Here is a 21,731-nt window from a genome sequence, read left to right as displayed (position 1 = left end):
TTAAAGACCTAATTCTCAGTCAGGGTCACATGTGATAATACGATAATATTAAAGTCATTTTCATTCAAATCAACAAAAATATGAAATCAACTGTCATTTCCCTTTTGATATCAATTAAAACGAATGGTTGAAGTTGGGGCTGCATGGCTCAGGTGGTAGAGTGGTGGTTTTTAGCCTTTTCAGGGGGGCGGCCATTTTGTCACTTATGTCGACTGAAAATGACATCACACACCCTCTGGGCTCAGATAAAGACCAATCACGGCTCACCTGGTTTCTGAAGCTGAGTCGAATCAAGTCGGCTGTCTTCACGCCCAAAATGGCGCAAAATGCCCTTTTTTAAATTCACCCATATGGGAATATACCAACATTGATTCTAAAACTCTCACCGCAAAGTTAGATAGCTCACCAAACTACACTTGCGCTGGACACAAAAAGAGTGCCCACAGTGTCAAAATGTTACGGGAATAAAACAGAGTGCACTCTTTGCTAAATTAGAATAGGGGCATGTTTAAAGCCGAAGTCAACCCAAACATATTTTTTTCAAGAATATGTTCCCAGCAGGCCCACTAGTTGAAACACGGGATTTCGATTAATTTTGCGTTTTATGGAATATAAATTAAGAGGCAAAATGTGCTAATTTTTAGCCATCTCCGTGGGCGGCCATTTTGTCTTCTGTCGACTGAAAATGACATCACAACTGCTCACAGCGACCAATCACGGCTGATCTGTTCTCTGAATCTGAGCCGTGATTGGTCGTTGTGAGCAGTTGTGATGTCATTTTCAGTCGACAGAAGACAAAATGGCCGCCCCCATAGATGGCTGAAAACGAGTGGATTAACACTTATTCCGCAAACGAAAATTTATCAGAATGCTGTGTTTCAACTAGTCTGCCTGCTGGGAACATATTCTTGAAAAAAATATGCAAAAAATGTGCAAACTGCTTACTACAAAGTATAATATGACCACAAAGGTGGAATTTGGATGAAAGTCGTCTTCCTGCTGTATTTATTTGCTGTTGTGGCTTTTGCGTCATTTTGACGTTAGGACCCAGAGGACCTGAGGTGCATGCTGGCAATTGTGCACACATGCAAATCGTAAGGCATGTTTGTGTGTTTCATGACTTGCGGACAGGCCCCATCCCTCCGTCAGTGCGGCGGGCTGCTCAGCGAAGATAAAACCGTGCAGGTATTTCCAAGCACTCCCACTGAGGGCAGGCCTTATCAGCTGCTGCCCTGTAGCTTGTGTTAGTCCATCCATGCGTGACTTTAATACCCCGATAATGTGCCCCTTCCTTGAAGATTCTGCGAAACAATGGGCATGGGTGGACGGAGGGGCGTCTGCGCTGAATCAGTCCCTCCCCAGAGTCCCCCGTGGCTTCTGAAGGAACGTGCCTAACCAAAAGAGGAACGTGGTTCCAATCACATTAATCACGGCCTGTGGGAGGCGGGGACGATTACATGAGAGGAAGATGTAGGCGATGAGGATGCACTGACAGAGACAATGTGTGTGTGTGTGTGTGTGTGCGTGTGTGTTTATGTAAATAGCTTTTGGTATTTGCCAAGTTATCAGGCCCTAATATAGCATAACGGTGTTCATGTGAGTGTGGTATAGTTTAGGTTAAGTTTGACCTTTGTTATGAGGTCAAATTTTCTTTTTGGGCAGGACACCAAGGATACCTCCTATTTGGAGTATTGTGTGCGTGGACGTGTGTGTGTTTTTTTGTAAGGTGTTACGGATTTTGTGAGGTCCAGGGGGACTTCTTCCTTTTAGGGACGGTAGGTGGAAAAATGTGTTTGTCTGTGTCTCTGTGTGTATGTGTTTATTGTATAGCCAGCCAATAAACGTTCCACCTGACCGTCTCCGGGCAGTAGGCGGGGTACACCCTGAACTGGTCGCTAGCCAATCACAGACAACCAGCTATTCGCACTCACAGTACATCATCGACATTTAAACTAAATTAAACAAAGAGTGTATACGTTTAAACAAAATAGCACATGAGTCAGGGAGAGTTACGTCCAATTGTGTACTTTTAATCTCTAGCTTTAAGTTATGACCTCTCGTGGGATCCGAGAATGCTTATTCAAGTTCGTATGTGTGTTGGTGTGCGTGTTTACATGAAGTTGTCCTCATGTCATGGGGTAAAAGTCTTTTATGGAGATCGGAGACTCAGCCGCAGCATTTAGATGACAGCAGGTGCATATTTGCGCGTGTGCCACCGTATCCAGAATATAGATGTCCGATGTTGACCGATCTATCGGTCTCCGTCAGTAATGTGCCGCGGCAGCGCCAGTCTCTTCAGTTTCAGGAGAGCGAGACACAATTAGCTGTTAAAGCTAGATGGCAAAATTAAGCTCAGGCCGGTATCCCCTGGGGAAATTAAACCACCAGCAAATCTTTAAACCGGCAGCTCAACGTTAACAACAATTTGCATGTTTATAGCACCTGCAAAGCGTGTGCCGAGTCCATTATCTCCGGGAGACAGAGCGGGACTCCTGCTTTATTATTGTTACATACACCCCACGTGAAAACACAACGGCAGTTATTTAGGGAGCGTGGCAAACGAAAGGCCTCATTTTATTGCCTCCCGTTTCGGAGTGTTGGGATGACAAACTCGAATGAGGCACGAATGGCTGGCGGATGATACAATGACGTGTTTGTTATGCAAATCCCCCACTCTCTCCCCTTTTCTCAAAATAAACACAGCTCAACCGATGACAATTTGCACAGTGCCCGTGGTGGCGCGGTGGCTACACGGAGTAAACATGCTGGAGGTCGAATGGAAGCACACTCAGTCTCCTTTCTCCCTCTCCTCCGCAGGTGAGCGGGATGTGCGGACAATCTCCGCAGCGGTCCGCCCGCTCTGTCGCCGGCCCTCCTTTGCAGCGTCTCGCTGCCTCCGCGGCCCGCAACACTCAGCCGTCGTCCTCGGATCCCGATGAGACCTTAGGAGGGCTCCGCAGGTGAGCAGACGGCGGGCGTCTAGCTTGCGCAATTTCAGAGCCATCCCCCCGGGTGAAAAGTGTGTTTGTGCGCCGAAACCACACTGTGCCGGTTTCATCCACTTTCTTTGCCCCACATAAGTGATGCAGTAACAGGCCTGAGCGCACTTTGTAACGATGCCCCTCGGGCCCACTGGCCTCTGCAACACAGTACCTAAATTAACGCCAATTAGGAGAAGAGACATTGCTATTTTCTCTCTCCCGTGGGACTGATCTCATTGGCTAGCTTTCTGTTTCACTCATGTGATGGACATTTTCTTGCTTCACCTTCTTCAGGGAGTTCATTTCTAATCTGAGGGAGTTCAGCTCCTTCTACAGTGGTATCGGGGAATCTCTGTGCAGCAGAGAGCCTGCTCCAGCAAACCACTCTCTCTGCTGGAATGGGCAAGAAATGACAGACAGGTAAGTCGGCGGCTCATCTTCCTGAATGGAAGTCAACCAAATTGAATGCATTTGATAGATTTCTGTAGCGCTTGTCCTTATTAAGGTGAGCTGTGGTCTATCCCAGCTGACTTTGGGCGAGAGGCATAGTACACCCTAGGGCGAAGTCAGCATTTAAGAAATTTGGGGGCGGGGCTGGGAGGGATACAAAATGTCCAGGAATAAATCTAACTTCATGAGCAAACGATCATCTTCCCACATTCGACTTGTTCTTACTATAGCGGCCCAAAACAAATCACCAACTTGTGAAACTCTCAAGTTGAGGCACACATGAATGGCCCAATGGCGACACAGAAATTTAGCAAGACATCCTTCTTTGCCAGCGAAGCGCCATAGAGGTGATATGAAAGTTATGTTTGCTTTGAGCTGAAGAGCTTCACCTGAGCCCCCCACCATCCTTTCTCCCACTTGTTGAGAGTAAATCTTGACTTTGTCTCTGCAGCATTATTAATATCAGAGCATGCTTTCGCCGTCTTGCCATTCACTTAATTGCCATTTCCCTCATTCTCTCCTTCATCGCATATTTCTGTACAACCTCATGTGGTCTACACAATATTCCACTTCACCCTCACTCTCGACACCACGTATAATTAAGTCTCGCTTTCCAGGGGCATAGCCGGGAAAAATTCAGCGGGGTGGCCACTGTAGGGCTGCCACAAACGATTATTTTGCTAGTCGACTAATCACCAATGATTAGATAACGATTAGCTTCCAGATTGAGTTCCAAGTAGTTGACAGGTGTCAAATTCAAGGCCAGATGCAGCCCATCACATCAGTTTATGTTGCCCGCTAAAGCAAATAAAGTGTGTCTACCATGATGTAACGATTCAATCAAGCCCTGATTCGATTTGATTTTCGATTTTCAGTTCCCGATTTTCGATTCAATTCGATTTTTTTTTACAAATTGATACCATGCTTGTCTCTGTGCACTAGTGTGGTTCTGCAGCCATCCACAAATGCAATTCGCAATGATGTTTGGCACAAAAGCATAATATGATCTACACATTCACACTACACACACATACACTAAATGTGCTATGCATCTGGAATGAAAAAACGTTTCAAGACATCATTTTCTAGATGAATTTAATCAACTCGAAAGAAAAGGTAATATCTTATTGTGTATATGTCTGTAGTTAACTGTAGAAAATTTAAACTAGCATGATACATCTCCTTTAAACAAATTAATCATACTAAGATAATAATAAGACAATTAAGATGGTAGTAACCCTTGTGAGGATAAGCAGATTGGATCATGGATGAAGATGGTAGTACATTCAACTTTCAATTTTTGCTAATGAGAGTGCAACTCAAATTGAAAATGATACTCTGGCCCTGAAATTATTTTGCTGTAAATGTTGAGTGCATTTTAAAACCGAAACAAAAACTATACACTATGCGGAGTTGCACTAATAGGGAGAAAATACTTGAAATACACTGTGCTAAAGAATACTAAAATAAACACTTGTTTTGGTTTTTAATTTGGTTTTCATTTAAATTTCATCCAAAACGTTTTGCTTTCCTTCACGAGTATGCATAATTGAAAAGTAGTAAATGGAACTACACAATCAAAATGTGGTATGCACCTGAATCCAGATAAAAAAAATGTTATTCTGTAGGTGCTCCGATTTCCCAGCTCATGAAAGCCACACTCGCGAGCGTGACACTCGTGCCTCCTGCTTCGATGTCAACCATGGACATACAAAAACTGTTTTGGATGTTAATAAACATAAATTCATTGACTAATACCACTATGTTAGCTTTCAAAAACATAGTTGGACTCGGTCAAGTTGATAAAAACGTTTTGCGAGTCCAATGGCCGAGTTCGAGACATTCGAGTCAAGTGTGAGACAAGAAAAAACTGCGTCAAGTCCGGATTCGAGTCCAGTGCCGACTGCAGTACTACAGCCCTGTGTGGACTGTATGATAAACAACAACTTCTCAGCCATGTTGTTTGCTTACAATGGTGTGAAAGTAATGATTTTGACTTTCACACCATTGTAAGACTGTAAGAATTGACTGTTCTTTACTTAAAACAGATTATTTGAGTGTTTTCATTCAGATCAATGTATTATTTAAATATGCAGTTAATATGAGGGGGAAAAAAAACTTGTGGCAGAGTATCAAGGTATCCAAGAATACTGTATCCATGTGAAAATGTCAGAAAAATCCCAGATATGAAGATTTTCCCCAAGGTGTGGGAGCCTGGCCACCCTGTAGCTCCGCCCCTGCTGCTGTCTCTCCATCCATTCACACCATCATTTAGGACTCTCATACACTGCAGATGTACGCCTTGCTATTTGGAATTCTTTGTGGGGTTAAATCTTTGCACTGGCACGTTTTAGAGGAAATGTGCTCCGGGTGAAATTTTGACCTCTTGTTCAAGAGGGCAGCTGCTGTGAGAGAGTCTGCCTCGAAGGTAGAGAATTTGAGGAGGAGACACGTTGCTGGCGAGGGGCAGGATTGTCCTGAGGGGACGATTACAAGCTGGACCAAACGCTGTGATAGGAACGTGTAGGGAGGCTGCAGAGGAGAGCGAATGATGGAGCGATTACAATACCTCCCGGCAAGCAATTCTCAGTGTCACCTCGTATGGCATGTGTGCGCAAAAACAGCTGAGCACCTTTTTTACTCCTCGATTTCTGCCGGATCATATTCCATTACTATTAAAGATAGCATCTTCTTCTTCAAATTGTCTCACATGGTTCCTTTAGATTATTTTTTTTTTATCAGGTCCTGGAAGAATCAAGTGCGGCACAACTTCGGGAGTGACCTTAAAGCCGAATATAGTGCTTTTTCGTCAGGCGAGGTTTACCATACCTCTCGGAGCTAACATCACAGGAGCAACTTTTTTTTTCTTAAACATCAAACGGCGTCATGCTGATAACTGCGAGATTGGAGTGGTGTGTGATCTCCCAACAGTACATATCCACCCCTGCATACGTGCGAGGGATAAATGATGGAAAAGAAAATGCTTTCAGACTAAACATTCAATATCTGAAGGAAGAGTTGGTCAGAGAAAGCAAAAGACACCAGGGCTTATTTCGGTTTGAGTCACACAAGGCGATGCATTATAACAACATTGTCGAATCATAACATTCGTAGACATTCTGTACAATCAAAGAGTTAAGCCTCCTGTCATTTTTGTTTGACACAAGAATCATTGGAAATAACGGATATATTAAAAAAAAAAAACGTATTCCCATACACTCTTAAAAATGCAGGGTCAATTTTGTAACTCAACTGTTAGGTCAGAGGTTGGGTCGGTTTAACAAAATACTGGATTAAAATTGGAATGAATTGTTAAAGCATCTGTTGGGTAAAAGATGCTACGCCTAAAACACACAACACGATGCATCGTTTTCTTAATCCAACTACTGGTATATACTGTTGGGTTTGGGATGAATCAGCAAGATTGGTTTACAGGTACACCAATTGTTGGGTTGACAAGATCCTGCCTTCAAGTCAATGTGGCTTTGCATTTTGGAATTTTGTCCCCTCGCTTTTTCTTTTACCTGAGCGACTCGGACTTGCCGGCTGCTGGTTTAATAGTAGTGTGCACATTCTGACATAGCCTTCTGCTTCTCCCACCTTATTGTTATAGCAGTGTAGCAAAGTGTGGTATGTGAGCTCCCTCTTGTGTTTGGTGAAAGAATCACTGTCTAAGTACAGTTCAGTTGTATTTAACCTTACAGTTAAATAAATAATAAATAAAATGGTACTAAGTACCATTTTTATTGAACTTTCATGTGCAATAGCTTTTAAATGGGTCGTCATTTATGTACAGTGTACAATGTTTAATACGTTCAAATCAAGCACATTTTTAATGTTCAAACTCAGCGTAATACTACAGTAGTTTACAAGAATATACGATGTACTATTTAGGAATATGAACTCTCTCTCTTTTTTATTGAACACTTAGACCTACTATGATACTCATTAGCAGCTACAGTAATGTATTTTAGTGTTGGTCATGATGGAGGTAGTTGGAGAGCTAAGTATTTTTTTTAGGTAAATCTTGATGTATAAAGTTGGGTATAGTTTAGGTTCATTTGACATTGCCATGGCAGCAGACTTATTAGACTCAAACCGTGTGTCCCTGGCCAAATCACGTTTCACGTTCCATCCATCCTTACAGTGAACAAGATGGAGACACCCAAACTACATTATACATTGTCAGAAGCAGAATTAAAAAAATAAATAAATAAAATAAAAAATTGACACCATTGTGGATAATTGCAATCAGTCACTTACAGAACCTTGTATATCTATTGTACTATGCGGATTACTTGACTCCCGCATGACATGTAGCCAAAGGGAGCAGTGCATTAACAGAAGCAACAAAACACAAAAAGCGTGACCTCTGTCCATGCTTGTCAGCTTGGGCGGGCGGGCGCATTAGTATATTTTCAAGTATTATTCAAGTATAACATAAAAACAGTGAAAACAAAATCAATACATAAAACAATGTATTACATCTGGTAACATTCCAGGCATCTATTACAAGGAGCATGAGCCTAGCTTACTTAGCTCCTCCCTCCTCGACCCACACCTCCCCTGATGCTAAATGAATCACACATCTCTTTCCATTATTAATGTGATAATTAGCAGCGGAAAGGCTGGAGATCGTGCTTAATAAGAAGAATAAATAATTAGGGAAAACGTCTTTGGAATTGAATGGAAACCGGATTTAGTGCACAGAAAAACTGATTAGTGGAAATTGAAGGTGAAGGGTGTGTGGGGGGGGGGTGCCTGTGTGTGTTTGAGGGAGAAAGAGACAGAGAGATAGGAAGAGAGAGCTACCTCATGCTTTCCAGGCCATCTTGTCTTTTTAATGACACGAGCAGACGTACTACTTCAGGCGGGTCTCGCCATAATTGTCCACCAGTGAGACAACAGGCGCACATAGTGGCGCTCAGCTCCTGAGCATTTCTTGTACCTAATGCTGCTCTCACGCTGAAAGGTGCACGGTGACACTTTTATCTATTTCAGGAAGCAGCAAGGCGCATTACGGACATGCTTTAATATAAGATTAGAAAAACACTGAATGAATGTTGGAACACAGACTTTGATCAAAGTCTTCAAACCATCATATGAGCTGCCAGCAAACCTCGCAAGATCTCAGTTCAGCAAGCAATGAAGGATTGATTATGGGCAAGCCATCTTCCGTTCGCTGTTTTGTGGCCTCAGCAAGAGGTGTTAATAAAAATAGTCCACACCAAGAGATTCACTCTCTAATTTCAACCAAAACCGTATTGTCAAAGTAAAGGTATGGTAATAATTAGCCATGTTTTTTTTTGTTGTTGTTTCTTTTTTTTATACTAATATCGCAGGTGCTAGTGTTGACATGTTACCAAAGTCACCTGTTTCAGTTGATAGAGGTTTTGTAATGGCAAAGGTTTTTTTCCTTCTGTATACACTCGGAACATTGTTTTCAACCGACGAGGACGAGTGTAAATGTTAAATGTATGGCTTACGTCACTTTTGAGAAACCTGCTAAGATTTTAAAAAATGGTCTAGGGGACTACAAGGGTCTCCCCACTGACTATATAAAATCTTTTTTTTTTTTTTCAATTGGCCTACAAATGAAGTGGAATGCCCCTTGGTTCATGTTAAGCTGGTAATTTACATGACCTCTGACCCACATCTAAAAAAAAGAAAAAGAAAAAAAGAGTGTGGTCCTGCCATTTACACAATTGCCACAAGGTGGCAGTAAACTCCTAATTTTAGTCACATCACCAGAGAATCATTACAGATGATGTTTCCTGTTATTTTATCAGAGGCTGTCATTCATGTTTTTTATCTTCTTCATGTTTTTTTTCTCGATTTATTTGTATTTATTTATCATACAGGTTTCAGTGTGGCCACTGCAGTAGTCTTCTTCTACAGAAGTGTTATAGTGTTTGCCCCCAAGGGCCTCTACTCATCTGGATGAAAACAATTAAATAACCATTGATCCCATTTTCATGACTTTGAAAATATTTCTGTAGCTGTGTCAATGGATTTTATTGATGACATGCAGCACAGTGGGACTGATGCTTAGCACGTCTGCCTCACAGTTCTGCCGTTCGGGTTCAAATCTCTACTCTAGGCTTCCTGTGTTGAGTTTGCACGTTCTCCCTGCTTGAATGAGTTTTCTACAGCTACTCAATCTTCTTTTCACATTACCGAAACATGCATGTCAGGTTTATTGAAAACTCTAAATTCCCAATTGGTTTGAATGTGGGTGTGATTTGTTGTTTGCCTACCTCTTGGATTAGGACAAGCACCATAGAAAATGGATGGATGGATATATTGGGAGTGTAACTGACAAAATTGTATAAAGAATCGTTGGTTTATGAACGATGCCCCTTTTTTGGAAACACCTCTCAATACAGTGCAATTTGAGTTTAATGCTGTATCAATCCGGTTTTTTTTTCAACACTCTTGAAGCCCCCTGTGATGTCATTGCCTTATGTCAATTCCTGTATTTTTAATACAGCTGCCTCCCTTGTCAGGTTTTTGGGGCCCAGCCTGAAGCGGTCACACTCTGGTTCTGAATCCCGAAGCAACAAGCCCCTGGAGCCTGTCATCAGTCAGATGATAGACAAACTCAAGCACATCAACCAGGTGAGTGCTCTGATTTTTAGAAAATGTAATGTGGGAAAAGTTCATGTTGCGAGTGTATACTCATGTGTGAGCCAATGTCATCACGCAGGTGTGGGGGTCAGCAGAGACAAGTGAACATTTGTCCATTGTATAAGAGTTAGTGGCAAGAACTTGCAAAAAAAGTTTGCGTCTGAGACACACATTCACAACAGTGGGGCCAGTGTAGGACACTTGCAAGGGCGATGGAGATTGTTTTGACCTTTAAAAATGATTTGCACTGTAAGCCCCAGCTGTTGTCAGAGTTGGAGACCTATTTTTCATACTGTCATTGCCATGGAAACCACCTTTTGGAGTGCAGGAACCAGAAATGCTTGCACCTAGGCTCAAAGTTAGCAGGAAGATGTATCATGCAGCGGCTGTGGCCAAATTTCCTGCTTCCTGGTGGTAGAACTTGTAGCTGTCAACATGTTGAATCGCCACAGCCCCCCCAAACACATTTGCCTAAAGTGTTTCTGTGTGTGTGTGAGAGAGAGAGAGATAGAGCGAGCCTGCGAGCGCCGCAGGCCTGTCGTGGTGGATTACAATACTTCTCTCGGCTTTAAACAATCCGAAAGATCCAAAGAGCAGCTGCCGACCCTCTCAGCTCCTCTGACAAGCAGAGACTCTCAAGAAAAAATACAGAGGCTTGTGGTTTCCGACTGTAATTTGGTTTTTCAGCATTACCTCATGCTTAGTCCTGCTGGGAAGTCAGGCTTTTTAACATCATCGTCGGAAGTTTGTTCACTCCCTTTCTGTCTTGTTATTTTTAACATCTCCCACTCGTGACTCAGTTTGACTCTGTTATGACAATGAGTTGGGTTTTTTTTTTTGGTAAAGATGGGGCTTATTTTTGTCCGTACGTAATCATTTTCGCACTGGTACGTGCAGCTGCCTTTCTTGCACAGGCTGTGGATTCGATTCCCGGCCAGTGCCCCAATAGCCAGCCACCGCTAGTCCCAAGCCCAGATAAAAAAAATAAAAAAAATGGTGTTGCATCAGGACGGGCCTCCTGTGTAAATCATTTAAGTAACTTGCTAAGTCAAAATCACAACAACAACATTATGTTATCATTTTCATCAACGGCACACACTCACTGTAGAATTAATCAGGTACGACTAATAATTAATAAATGACATATTTATTAAATCCTTGCACTGCATCACACTGACAGCTGTTTTTGATATTTTGGCTACTTTTTAGCGACCAGAGAAGGGAAACATTAGGAATGCTTAGTATGATGAAGTGTGCTTTTATGCCACTACAAACTATCCTTATCTACATTCGAGTTTTCTCTTTTCAACCATAAAACAAGCCGACAATCAAACAAAACCAAGCATACAACAGTTTATTACACACAATTTTACTTTGTTAGTTTAACAAAACCATGTACTGTATACCTGGATATAAGTTAAGTCTTACAAATATATTTGCATAAAACTGGTATAAAGTAGAAATTGTAATCATGATTTAAAAAAGGGGGAGTAGTAACTTTTTCAACTAACGCCCAATCACGGCTGATATGTTTTCTGAATCTGAGCCGTGATTGGTCGTTGTGAGCAATCAGTTGTGATGTCATTATCAGTCGACAGAAGACAAAATGGCCGCCCCCAGAGATGGCCAAAAACGATTGGATTAACACTTATTCCACGAGTGCAATATTTATCAGAATGCCCTGTTTCAACTAGTGGGCTAGTGGGGAAAATATTCTTGAAAAAAAAAAAAATGTTTGCATTGACTTCCGCTTTAAATAATCTTTGAATTTGTTTTATTTGGTGTGCAAATAATTTGGGTTGGAAATGGTCATTTTAGTTAGTCTTAAATATCTGGAATGTAAGACAGTCAAATTTGTCCTGCAACCTCCCGGAGCACTCTAGGTAGCGGGACCAATTGTGGCTGTGTATTTTAAAAGCCGACAACATGTTTTCAGCATGTGTGAAAGCTCACGTTGACCAAGCCAACCTCCACGAAATATGACCGGACACAGGAGAGTTCTGGTTCCCAAATGCATAGGAGTTTCTCCAAAAATAAATTGAAGCAGTTTATTTTGCAACTTCTCTGATTTTGGCAGCTAATGCAAAGTTTTAGCTTTGCACATAACGCAGGCGCCGCTCAGCCATTTCTTCTGAGTTGAGTGGGCAGGTACTTAAATAACGAGTGGCGAATCTCGTTTTTTTGCCTTCTGCCTTTTATTATCGCCTATTGCAAACAATTGACAAACCTCATCGACGTCAAACTTAAACCATGTCACAGACTCATTTTCATTTTTGGTATGCATAAAACTGTGGGAAAAATATTTTGATGGCTTGGGTAGTACTGCTCAATTATGAAAAAAATATGAATCGCGATTATTTTGGTAATAATTGAAATCACGATTAGTCAAACGATCATTTCTTTTTTGGTACAAAACAAGAAAATGTCATGTAAAATGTAAAAAAGGTATAAACACAAATCATTTTTGGGGAAACACTATAATTATGTAAGTTCCAACCAAAATTTATAAAATTAGTTAAAAAAAAAGGTGCAAATGTATCATTCCAGTATGATTTCCTTGCGTGTAAACAAACAGTGCGTTGGATATAAATGCATATTAAATCATCGTTTTTTTACGATTATGCTAATTTTGCAGTGTAATAATCGTAATTGTAATTGAATTTTGATTAATTGCACCGCCCTAGGCTTGGGACCTTTGATCGAATATGTCTCATGGAATAAATGCATACATTGTTGGATTCTGCAAGAGGGAACATTCGACATTCTGCTAACTCTGATCCTGACTAACTGCAGTCGGTTAAAACAAACTCAACTGATGTTGGCCTGCCAATCAACCATTACAAATAATTTCAAGAAAGGAGATAAAACTGTAAACATGCTTCGTAATCCTGGTAAATGTTTATTGACTCTACTGTGTATTTTACCAAGCAAGCTGCTCGGAGTTGGTGTGTTGTAAACATTCTCTGGAGAAAGTGGCCTTGTTCTGTTAAAAGCAGTTTTACAAGGTCTCCGCCTCCCCGACACTTGGATGGTGCGGGGCTGAGAGCAAATGGACTAAATAAGCATCTGATAGGAGATGAAGAAGTCGGCAACCCACACACAATTACTTTCATCTGCCCCCGTTTATGCAGCATGTATAAGGTGCTGCCAACAACAAAGTATGTGTAAATGTCCCTGCAGGTGGACCAGAGGCATGCCATGTTGATGCCACATTCCACTGCTTCAGTCTCAGGTTGCTCTGTGTGAATGTGTGCTTCACAAGGCACACGGCTCACAAACTTTTGTCTTTTTTTTTTTTATTATTGTGTTTGTGGAATATGAGGTAAGCAGCAAAACTGCACCCATTTTTATCCATCTCAGGGGGCGGACATCTTTTCCACTTCTGTTAACTGAAAATGACATCAAAGTTGCTCAGGGCTCAGGTAACAACCAATCACGGCTCACTTGTTTTCTGAACCTGAGCCGTCATTGGTCGTTACATTTAAAATCAACTCCTCAAAGGCTCATGTATTAAATTAATTGAGCACGTATAGTGATTTTTGTAAAAGACATTTTTGAAAAAGCCTTGCAAATGTTCTTTATCTGTTTCTACTGTACTGACAAATGATTTCTGAAGAATGCTATATGTTTTGCTGTTTGAGAATGTATATAGATAAATTATTATTTTTTTTAAAAGTATTCAATTAATTGAGACAAAAAGGAAGTACATTTTCACGATAATTATAGTTAGTTTTGTAAACATAAAATGAAGTTTCAGTTAGTTTTCGATATTTTTTAATGCATTTTCCTTTTTATTTTTTTCCTTAAAGAGACGATGGGGCCGGGATGGCCATGTTTTCACTAACAAGTTCATTTTGTATACTTTTTGATCAGGAAAATGAAAAGAGTTGTCATTTTCTATTTTATCAATAAATTTGAAATGAAAAATTAGGAAATAAGTGACTCCATGAATAATGCCTCTTGTTAATGAAGAGAATGGCCGCGCCCCCTGCCGTTCTATGCTTGTTCGGTTGGAGTCACTGGAGGAACCGATTACAAACTCTCCATTGGAAATCATTGTACTTTCATTGCTTATAACGTTCAAAAACGGTGATCAATTGGCAACAAAATTTATGTGGACATCCCTACTAATGCCCACTTCCATATATCAAAAGGATTAACCTCTCCGTGGCTGATTTATATGAGAATGAGGAATTGTGGAATCGAGCAGAGCTACATAGATTTATGCTGGGACGAGCGCACACTGTTTCTTTGAAAAAAAAAAAACACTGCTTCTTTGCTGATCACGGTTAGGATGAGCGAGGCATTTAACACCATTCAGGATATTTACAGAGACTGAAGTGGGAATGAGGAGACGTGCACATTTATTTGGATGAGGAATGGCCACAGTTTTTCGACCGACAACACGCCGTCCAATTTGGAAGGTAACAGCCGAAATGGTGCGTTCCAATGCGACCACACTCGGCTGGGGAGTCGGATGCGCACGTTCAAGACACTCCAGGTGGTCGTACCTCACTCTGACGCCGCTTCACTCTCGCGGATGCAAGCGGTGTCGGGCCACGCACGCGACTGCTTGGGAGGCAACCCCGCGACATGAAGACGTAGGCCCATGTTCACCTCCACCCGCTGCTCGGACAGTAAGGAGCTAATGTTGTTGTGATAACGCCTTTTGTTTTAACAGCCTGAAGCTAGTTGTTGCTATTAGCTGTATTGTTATCCTACTGTTAGCTGGGGAGTCGAGCGAATTGGGGGTTGGGGGATGAAGATCCATGCTTGCCTGATTGCTTGTCCGCAGCCAGTCGCCGTCTGCCTCCCGAGAGTTGATACGAGTTCAGCGTCGCTAAATGTCCAAAATATAACCAGTCGGGGTTCGTGTGCGCATTGATGGTCTTGTCCGCTTCAGCCTGAGTAAGTGGAGAAGCGATCGTCACTGTATTTTTTGATTTTGTGGAGGTGATCATGATGAGATCACGTTTTATGTCAATAAATCCAAACTATTGTGCAGAACACTTTCATACTTTCACAGATTGACGTGGACAAGAGTAGTAATGTGCATTTGCATTTTGGTGGCGATCGGTCGCCGTTTTAGACAACAGAACTGACAAAGCGAGCAATATTACCACGCTTGGTTCCCTCCCGTGACGTGGTCGGCTTAGACCGAAAACATAACATAAGCCACGGCCCAAAAAGGGGCGTGGACATTTGTTGTAAACCTAATCACAAAAAAAGCCCTTAAATCACTACAGAGTCCTTTGAGGTGGGCATTTTAGTACTAATGTCATTTTTACATAACTATTATATAAGTGCCAATGTTAAGCTCATCCAAGAGCCCCTTTAACGAAAATATTTTTTCAATGTTAGTTTTAGTCATTTAATTAGTTTTCATAAACTAAAATGGCCCTGAACCATACCATCTCTGCTCACCTCGGATCTATTTCTAGTCCAACCTGGTGAATCACAGCTCCAAACCACTTCTGGTCGCTCAGTGGTCAAGCAGTTTCATCATTGTCATGACATTGCAACATTCGAGCATACACAGCTAGAAATGACAAAAATAAAGACACGTGCTATTTATCAGAGCTGGGTATTTCACCAAAAAAGGAGAGAATAAAATAAATCATTACATAGACAGAAAAAAATGGGCTTCCGACTAGGCTTAGTCCAACTATATATATTTTTTTAAGTTTCTATCGTTTATCGTCAACTAAATGGGTGGATCGGCGAATAGGCGGACCGGTCCGTCACATAGGCAGAATGGCCAGCTCTGCTAGTTAAAGCTCCCCTTATTACTGTGCCTTTGCTAAAGGACATTGCAGTATTATGCTCCAAAGTCTCCATTTTGCTACAGTCTGTCTTCTTGCTGCCCAGAGTCTCCTCTGAAATTAAATTCAGATGACCGGCACGTGTCGAGGAGTAAATGGAGGGCAAGCTCATTCTCCTTCATTGTTGTTGTTTGTTAACATTTTATTCCAACGGACACATTGAAAGCTGTGTGGTTTTCCACACTTTCTCATGGGGCTATTCTGAAGTGGAAAACTAACTGTCTGTACCAAGCTGAACTGAGCCAAGCAATACTGTACAGTGGAAAAGTGACTGAGACTTCGGGTTCGTTTACAGAAAGCAACCGCGTTTCTTTTATACAGATGACAACATTGTCAAAACAATCAATCCAGTCACATGGGCCTGCAAAAATGATGCCATGATGTTAAGCCAGTAGTTATTACTTTGTCTTATTTCTATGTATGGACTGTATGTGTTCAGAATTGGATGGACTACACAAAGTAAAGTGACATCCTTCAATAGGAGTGCAGTCAACGTACACTTTTCTAGAGATGAGACCAAAAAATGAGAGAATACTTTTGTTTACATTTAGAAAACAATGTGTTTTTCAAAAACCTCCAAGAACCCTATTTTTTTTTTTTTTTTTTTTTATTTTAATTTTCATTTGTCAGACTACACTCGGAGCGTGAATCGTCTTTTTTTTTTTTTTCCTTCCTCTGTTCCGAGCGCTCTGCGTCGTAAACCGTGAGAAATGCAACTATGCAGCAGGGAATGTGTCATTTCTCACATTGTCAGCATTGATCTGAGTATCTACAGTCACAGGGGCTATCTGGAAAGGGGCACCCGGAGGAAAATACCAAAAGAAATAATACTGTATGTCTTTTCTCACGCTTAGCACTGCTGATATCATGAGCCAAAGTTAACATGATCTGGGAACAATAAATGGATTGAGCGACATTGCTTTCTTCTTTTGTTTTAACCTCACAAATTCTTGAAGCAACACAAGACTTTGAGGAGCCGTGGCACGTTTTTGTCGCTGTGTGAGGTCCTGTCTGTGCAGTTTAAAATATGTCAGAGCTGACACAGTCAAGTGTTCATCAACGCAAGGCATCTCCTCCGCCGCCGCCGCCGTGCCAGTGCATCATGACGCGCCGCATGCGATGCGTCTATTACGAAAAGTGGCCCAGACAGCTCCCGTGTGGTGACGACGGCCTTCAAGTGAGAACATATTATTTTGATGATGTCTTCTTGTTCTGCGGAGATGATGCTTGTTTTGCTCCACATCTGTTGAGCTTCCCAGAGTATCAGGTTTCTGCTCCCGACAGCTAATCTCACAGGAGATGGTTGAGCTAGTGGCAAAATAGAGCAATTATGTGATTGGTCTTTGATTACAGAGCGTTTCCCACTCATTTGTCGGATGAATTTGCAATTTAGAGGGTCAGACCTCTTGGGACTTATTCCGACAAGCTCGACTTGGCAATGTGACACTCTTTAGAGATACATTAACAACACAATGGGTATGAAAGACGTCTTTGTACGGATGCTATTTTGGCAACATGAAATGAATTCATCACAAACGGTTCCAATTGCTCTCTCATTAGCAGATTAACCCACCTTTGGATCCCGCGTTAAAGTTTTACAAGTTGCAGCGTTCTTTATCTCTGCTGGCTCATTGGCCCTCTTTTCAACACTCCAGCTGTGCTGACTTGTGTGTGACAGACTCCAGTTCTGTCGCACTTCCCTCCCTCCCTTCCCTCCCGCCTCGTCCTTCCCTCTAAAGCCCGAGATCCCTTCCCCTCTTTCCAGCTTCCCAGGCTAATTGAAGCCAGAACCTGGGAAAATCTTGCAGGTAGAACAGGAATTCCAGGATGGAAAATAAACCAGATCCCGAGTGCCAAAAATTCCATCACACAATCTCACTTCCTTAGAGGCACCAGAGCCTGGTCTGTATGTGCGTGACACCTTATGCAAACTCATATAGAATACACACACACACACACACACACACATCTGCACACTGAACGTGTATGTGTTCAGTGTACCCTTTTTGATGTTGTGTGCGCGCGTGTGTTTTTTTACATGCTTTCGCCTATAATTATAACCGATACTTTTCACATATGCCTGTGACATAAAACCAGATGGCTTGAGCATAAAGCGGCACTTCAAACTTAAATCATGTGACGTACACATAGCATGTGCATGTTATAATTACAGCAGATATATAAAATAGAAAGGGTTTTCTTAAGAGACAGCATTCTCTCTCCTACTTGGTGTGCTTATGATCAGACTAATAATCAGACCAAGGGTGTCAGACAGAGCCTGCTGTTTTGGAAATGTACACTTGCTCACCAAGCCATTATGCCCCTTCAAGTCAAAGCGGTAGATTTCCGTTTGATGTTATTTACCAAGCGTTATTTAACAAACCCCCTCGGGGCCTTCGTCCTCTTGCCCTCTTAGCTTTTATGTGGCCAAAGTACGGCTGCTCTTGCGGTGGAGGAAGGAGCGCTTGTTATTCCGCTATATTTGTGAGCGGGTGATAAGCCATGAGGGTTTTTTAAATGAAGTGTGACACCTGGTGTAAACCTCTGAGGAGCCGGCGGGGCATTTATGCAGGCGCAATCGTTTCCCTCGTCAAAGCGCCACACGCATGTTCTCCTTTCAGGTGGCTTTGGGCTTCATGCTAGGTTGAGGATTGGAGGCGTTATGTGAAGTTATGGTTCTTTAACTTTGGGAATCTAATGACCAGATAACCCCCCCCCCCCCCCCCCCGTTGCCCCCCAGACGTCCACACAGACCCTGCACAGCAGCTCTCTCCCCTGCTGGCTGGGAGGTCAGACAGAGCATGTGAGGGCCCTTTTCCTTCCAATTAGTATGCCCGCTAATGAGGCCCAACCATCCCTTCTTTCACTGACAGCCATTCCTCCTCAGACTTCCATATACTTCCACCCCCTTGCCTGCAAACCAAACCCCCGCCCCCAACCTTTTTGGCTCAAGCCAGGGTCACCTCTCTGTACACATGCCCACACCGCGGCCACCCCATTGCACAAGGTGTAATTATGACACGGCAGGGTTAGAAAAGTCCTGCCTGCACGGAAAAATAAATTATACTTTGGAACAACTGAAAAGGAAAAATACTGTTGTCTGTTTCAGCAAATTTGATGACTTGCTCTTCAATTATATTTATGATTTAGTTCAAAACTTGACTTTTAAGTTGATCCGATCAAAAGTGTTACATTGCCTCGGTCAAACACTTACACCAACACAAAGTAATCATTTACAGTATTACTTTGCATGGAGAACAAACTACTGACTATTGTTTCTTCTTCCATTCCCTCCATTCTATTTTTTCTTCCTTTTCCTTCCTTTGATATCTTTCTTACCATCTGAGCCACCATCTTCTTCCTTTTCCATAGCTCTTTCTTTCCGTTCTTGCTTCCTGTGTGGCAGACATGCTAACTACTCAGCCGTTGCATGTTCCCATTTCTGCTTTACATCACTGATCAATATTTGACTCTAAATGGCCAACCAACCACATTAGTTGATTAAAACCAAGACATCTCGACTGGATCCCTTCGCTAAGTTATCTCGAGCAATTGACATCTTATTTTTGTTGTGATGTAATGCTGAATGGCAGAAGGAGACCCACGCTCAACCTGTTATGACATCACATGGTCATACACGTGACATGAAAACCTCGGATTCGAAATGGAAATGCTCATATAAGCAACACCATTGCTTTTGAATAAGTTTGAGGGAGTGAACTTTGCTATCATTCAAAGTGAGCAGAAATGATTTGAACTGGAAAGCACAAATTTCAATGAAACTGATCTCAAAGTGCACTTTGGAATAAATGACACAGTTGTTGCACTATATGGCGCGAGGCTGGCGCCTGCCTCACCGCAGTGTTTTATTTTTGGTCTTGGTCCATTATGACTGCGTTTCTTACTCTTTATTAGTTTGCCAAGAGGCAGGTGAAGATATCAACAGCTGAGTTGTTCCTGCTGAAGTTTCTGACATTCTGAGCTTGTTGTCACCGGGTGCAGTCACATGCTCCTGTGTAACAGGATCCCTCCCCTCGCAAAGAGGTCAGGGGTCACACTTCCTGTTTCCTGTCTGCGCTAGGTCATCAGAGGGTCTCCATGGGAGGGTCACAGACCTCCTCCGCCTTTTGTTTGGGGCAGGCACAGCAGAGTTGAGGCTCCTCTCTGGACCTGTCAGAGTGTTTGCACTCCCTTAACTTTTTTCATTGCCCCGCAAGGTCCCTGGCTTTTCATCTCAGCAGCCCCCCTTTGCCCCTCAGGTTGTGGCAGCTCTGTCTGCGTGTGTGTCTGCCAGGACTGGACAAAAAAAAAAAAAAAAAAAAAACGGCCCTGGAATTTTTGGCTTATACCAGTCGCTCGTAATTAGCGGAGCATAGTCGGCTATTAATGTGTTCCGCAAAGAAATGCATTTTACTATTAGCAAAAGCCCAACTCTGATTTATTGTGGTGAGGTGTGCATAATTTGTTATGTGGTATCTCTCCTAAATTACCACCTAAGCAGTCTGGCATGACTAGAAGGAGAGAGATTATTATAATTTCTAAAGTGGTGGATTGAAAATGTAATTGAAAAAAAAAAACTGTGTCGCAGTTGAAACCGTTAAAACGCTATAATGTGGAACTATCCCATTCATGCTTGCTGTTATATCTCATTTCAATCGGTTCCATCTATTAAAGAGTGATGCAGAATCTTAAGATTGCATTTCTATTCTTTTGATAACAGTCAGTCATGTATGACACCAACCATGGTAACCGAAAACAAAAGGCTGGAGTTGGATTTTCACTTGCTCATAGCAACATGATAACAGCATCATGTTTTTACGGAGAAAGAAAACATAGCGTATCTGCCTTCAAGCTTTTTGGAATTCTCGTTATGTCTGTGTAGATTCTTAGCCGGCCAGGTCATGATAATCCGCAAAGTTGAATCGAGGGAACTCTAGTTGTGAGTTTTTTCTTGTTCTCCAAAAAGGTATTATAGGCACTTATACAGTAAGGCTGCCGATGTGGCATCAACATCCTAAATATCCTAATATAAGTTTAGTTTTCATTGGTAACTCTTAACACTGCTCTGTATAGTTCAATTGGTTCATTGATACTTTTGGATGAAATCATGTATAATATGTCATTTCTGAATGTGCCTCTTATAACAGCTCAAGGTGCTTTATGAAATCATGTAAAGCAATTGCTGTAGGTCTTAACATCATTTGCACTCTGAAGGGAATGGCCCCAGCTGTGTCAGTCCATTGTCGATATTTTCGATGGACCAGTTCTGCACCGTCTAAATCAGGGTTGTCAAACACATTTTGTATGTAGTAATGGTAATGGTTTCCCTCTGAGGTCTGTTATGACTGTATGACTGTATCAATGTATATGTATAATCGCCTAATATTGTTACAAATACACAATACACAACTAGTTAACTACTTGAACCATTATTCATTTTATTTCAAAAGGGGGACTGGTCACAGAAAATGTTTGCAATTTTCAACGTTATCAAAGGAGAAGACAATTTGCAATTTTGGTATTTTGGCAAGAGACATGAATTTGAGGCACATGATTTCCTTTCACAGGCCACATTAAATGATGTGGTGGGCCGGGTGTGGATTTTGTTGGGATTGTGTTGCAAGCAATAGCCAACGTTAGCCTAGCAGCGCTCAAGTGTCCCATATAAACTCACAAGAGCCGTCGGATTACTTTTCAAAGGCAGTAGATGTAAATGACCAGTGCTGGGCATCGCCTAACCGCCACGAAGTTCCCGTCTGCATGTTTAACCGACCCGCGTGGTCTCAGTCTGCCTTTTGTCGGCGACAGCCGAGCGGCGTCGAGCACGTCACTAGCAGGCACGCTGCCAAAT

At 42.1% G+C, this 21,731-nt stretch overlaps 1 protein-coding gene across 5 annotated transcripts in view; it reads left to right on the top strand.

The window, feature by feature from the left end:
- gpc3 (glypican 3) overlaps positions 1–21,731 on the top strand; it is a 147,450-nt gene that overhangs the window by 92,314 nt on the left and 33,405 nt on the right. For all 5 annotated transcript variants that reach the window (XM_086024487.1, XM_086024484.1, XM_086024488.1 and 2 more), the window contains 3 exons: positions 2,818–2,960; positions 3,276–3,401; positions 9,938–10,049. In XM_086024487.1, the coding sequence (XP_085880613.1) occupies positions 2,818–2,960; positions 3,276–3,401; positions 9,938–10,049 (381 nt within the window). The remainder of the gene's footprint in view (positions 1–2,817; positions 2,961–3,275; positions 3,402–9,937; positions 10,050–21,731) is intronic.

Source organism: Filicampus tigris, chromosome 2 (genome assembly GCF_054856515.1).
Source record: "Filicampus tigris isolate MCC_2025a chromosome 2, RoL_Ftig_1.0, whole genome shotgun sequence".
Classification (NCBI taxonomy): domain Eukaryota; kingdom Metazoa; phylum Chordata; class Actinopteri; order Syngnathiformes; family Syngnathidae; genus Filicampus; species Filicampus tigris.
The sequence above is the reverse complement of the archived record's forward strand: the minus strand, read 5'-3'. Positions and strand labels throughout refer to the sequence as shown.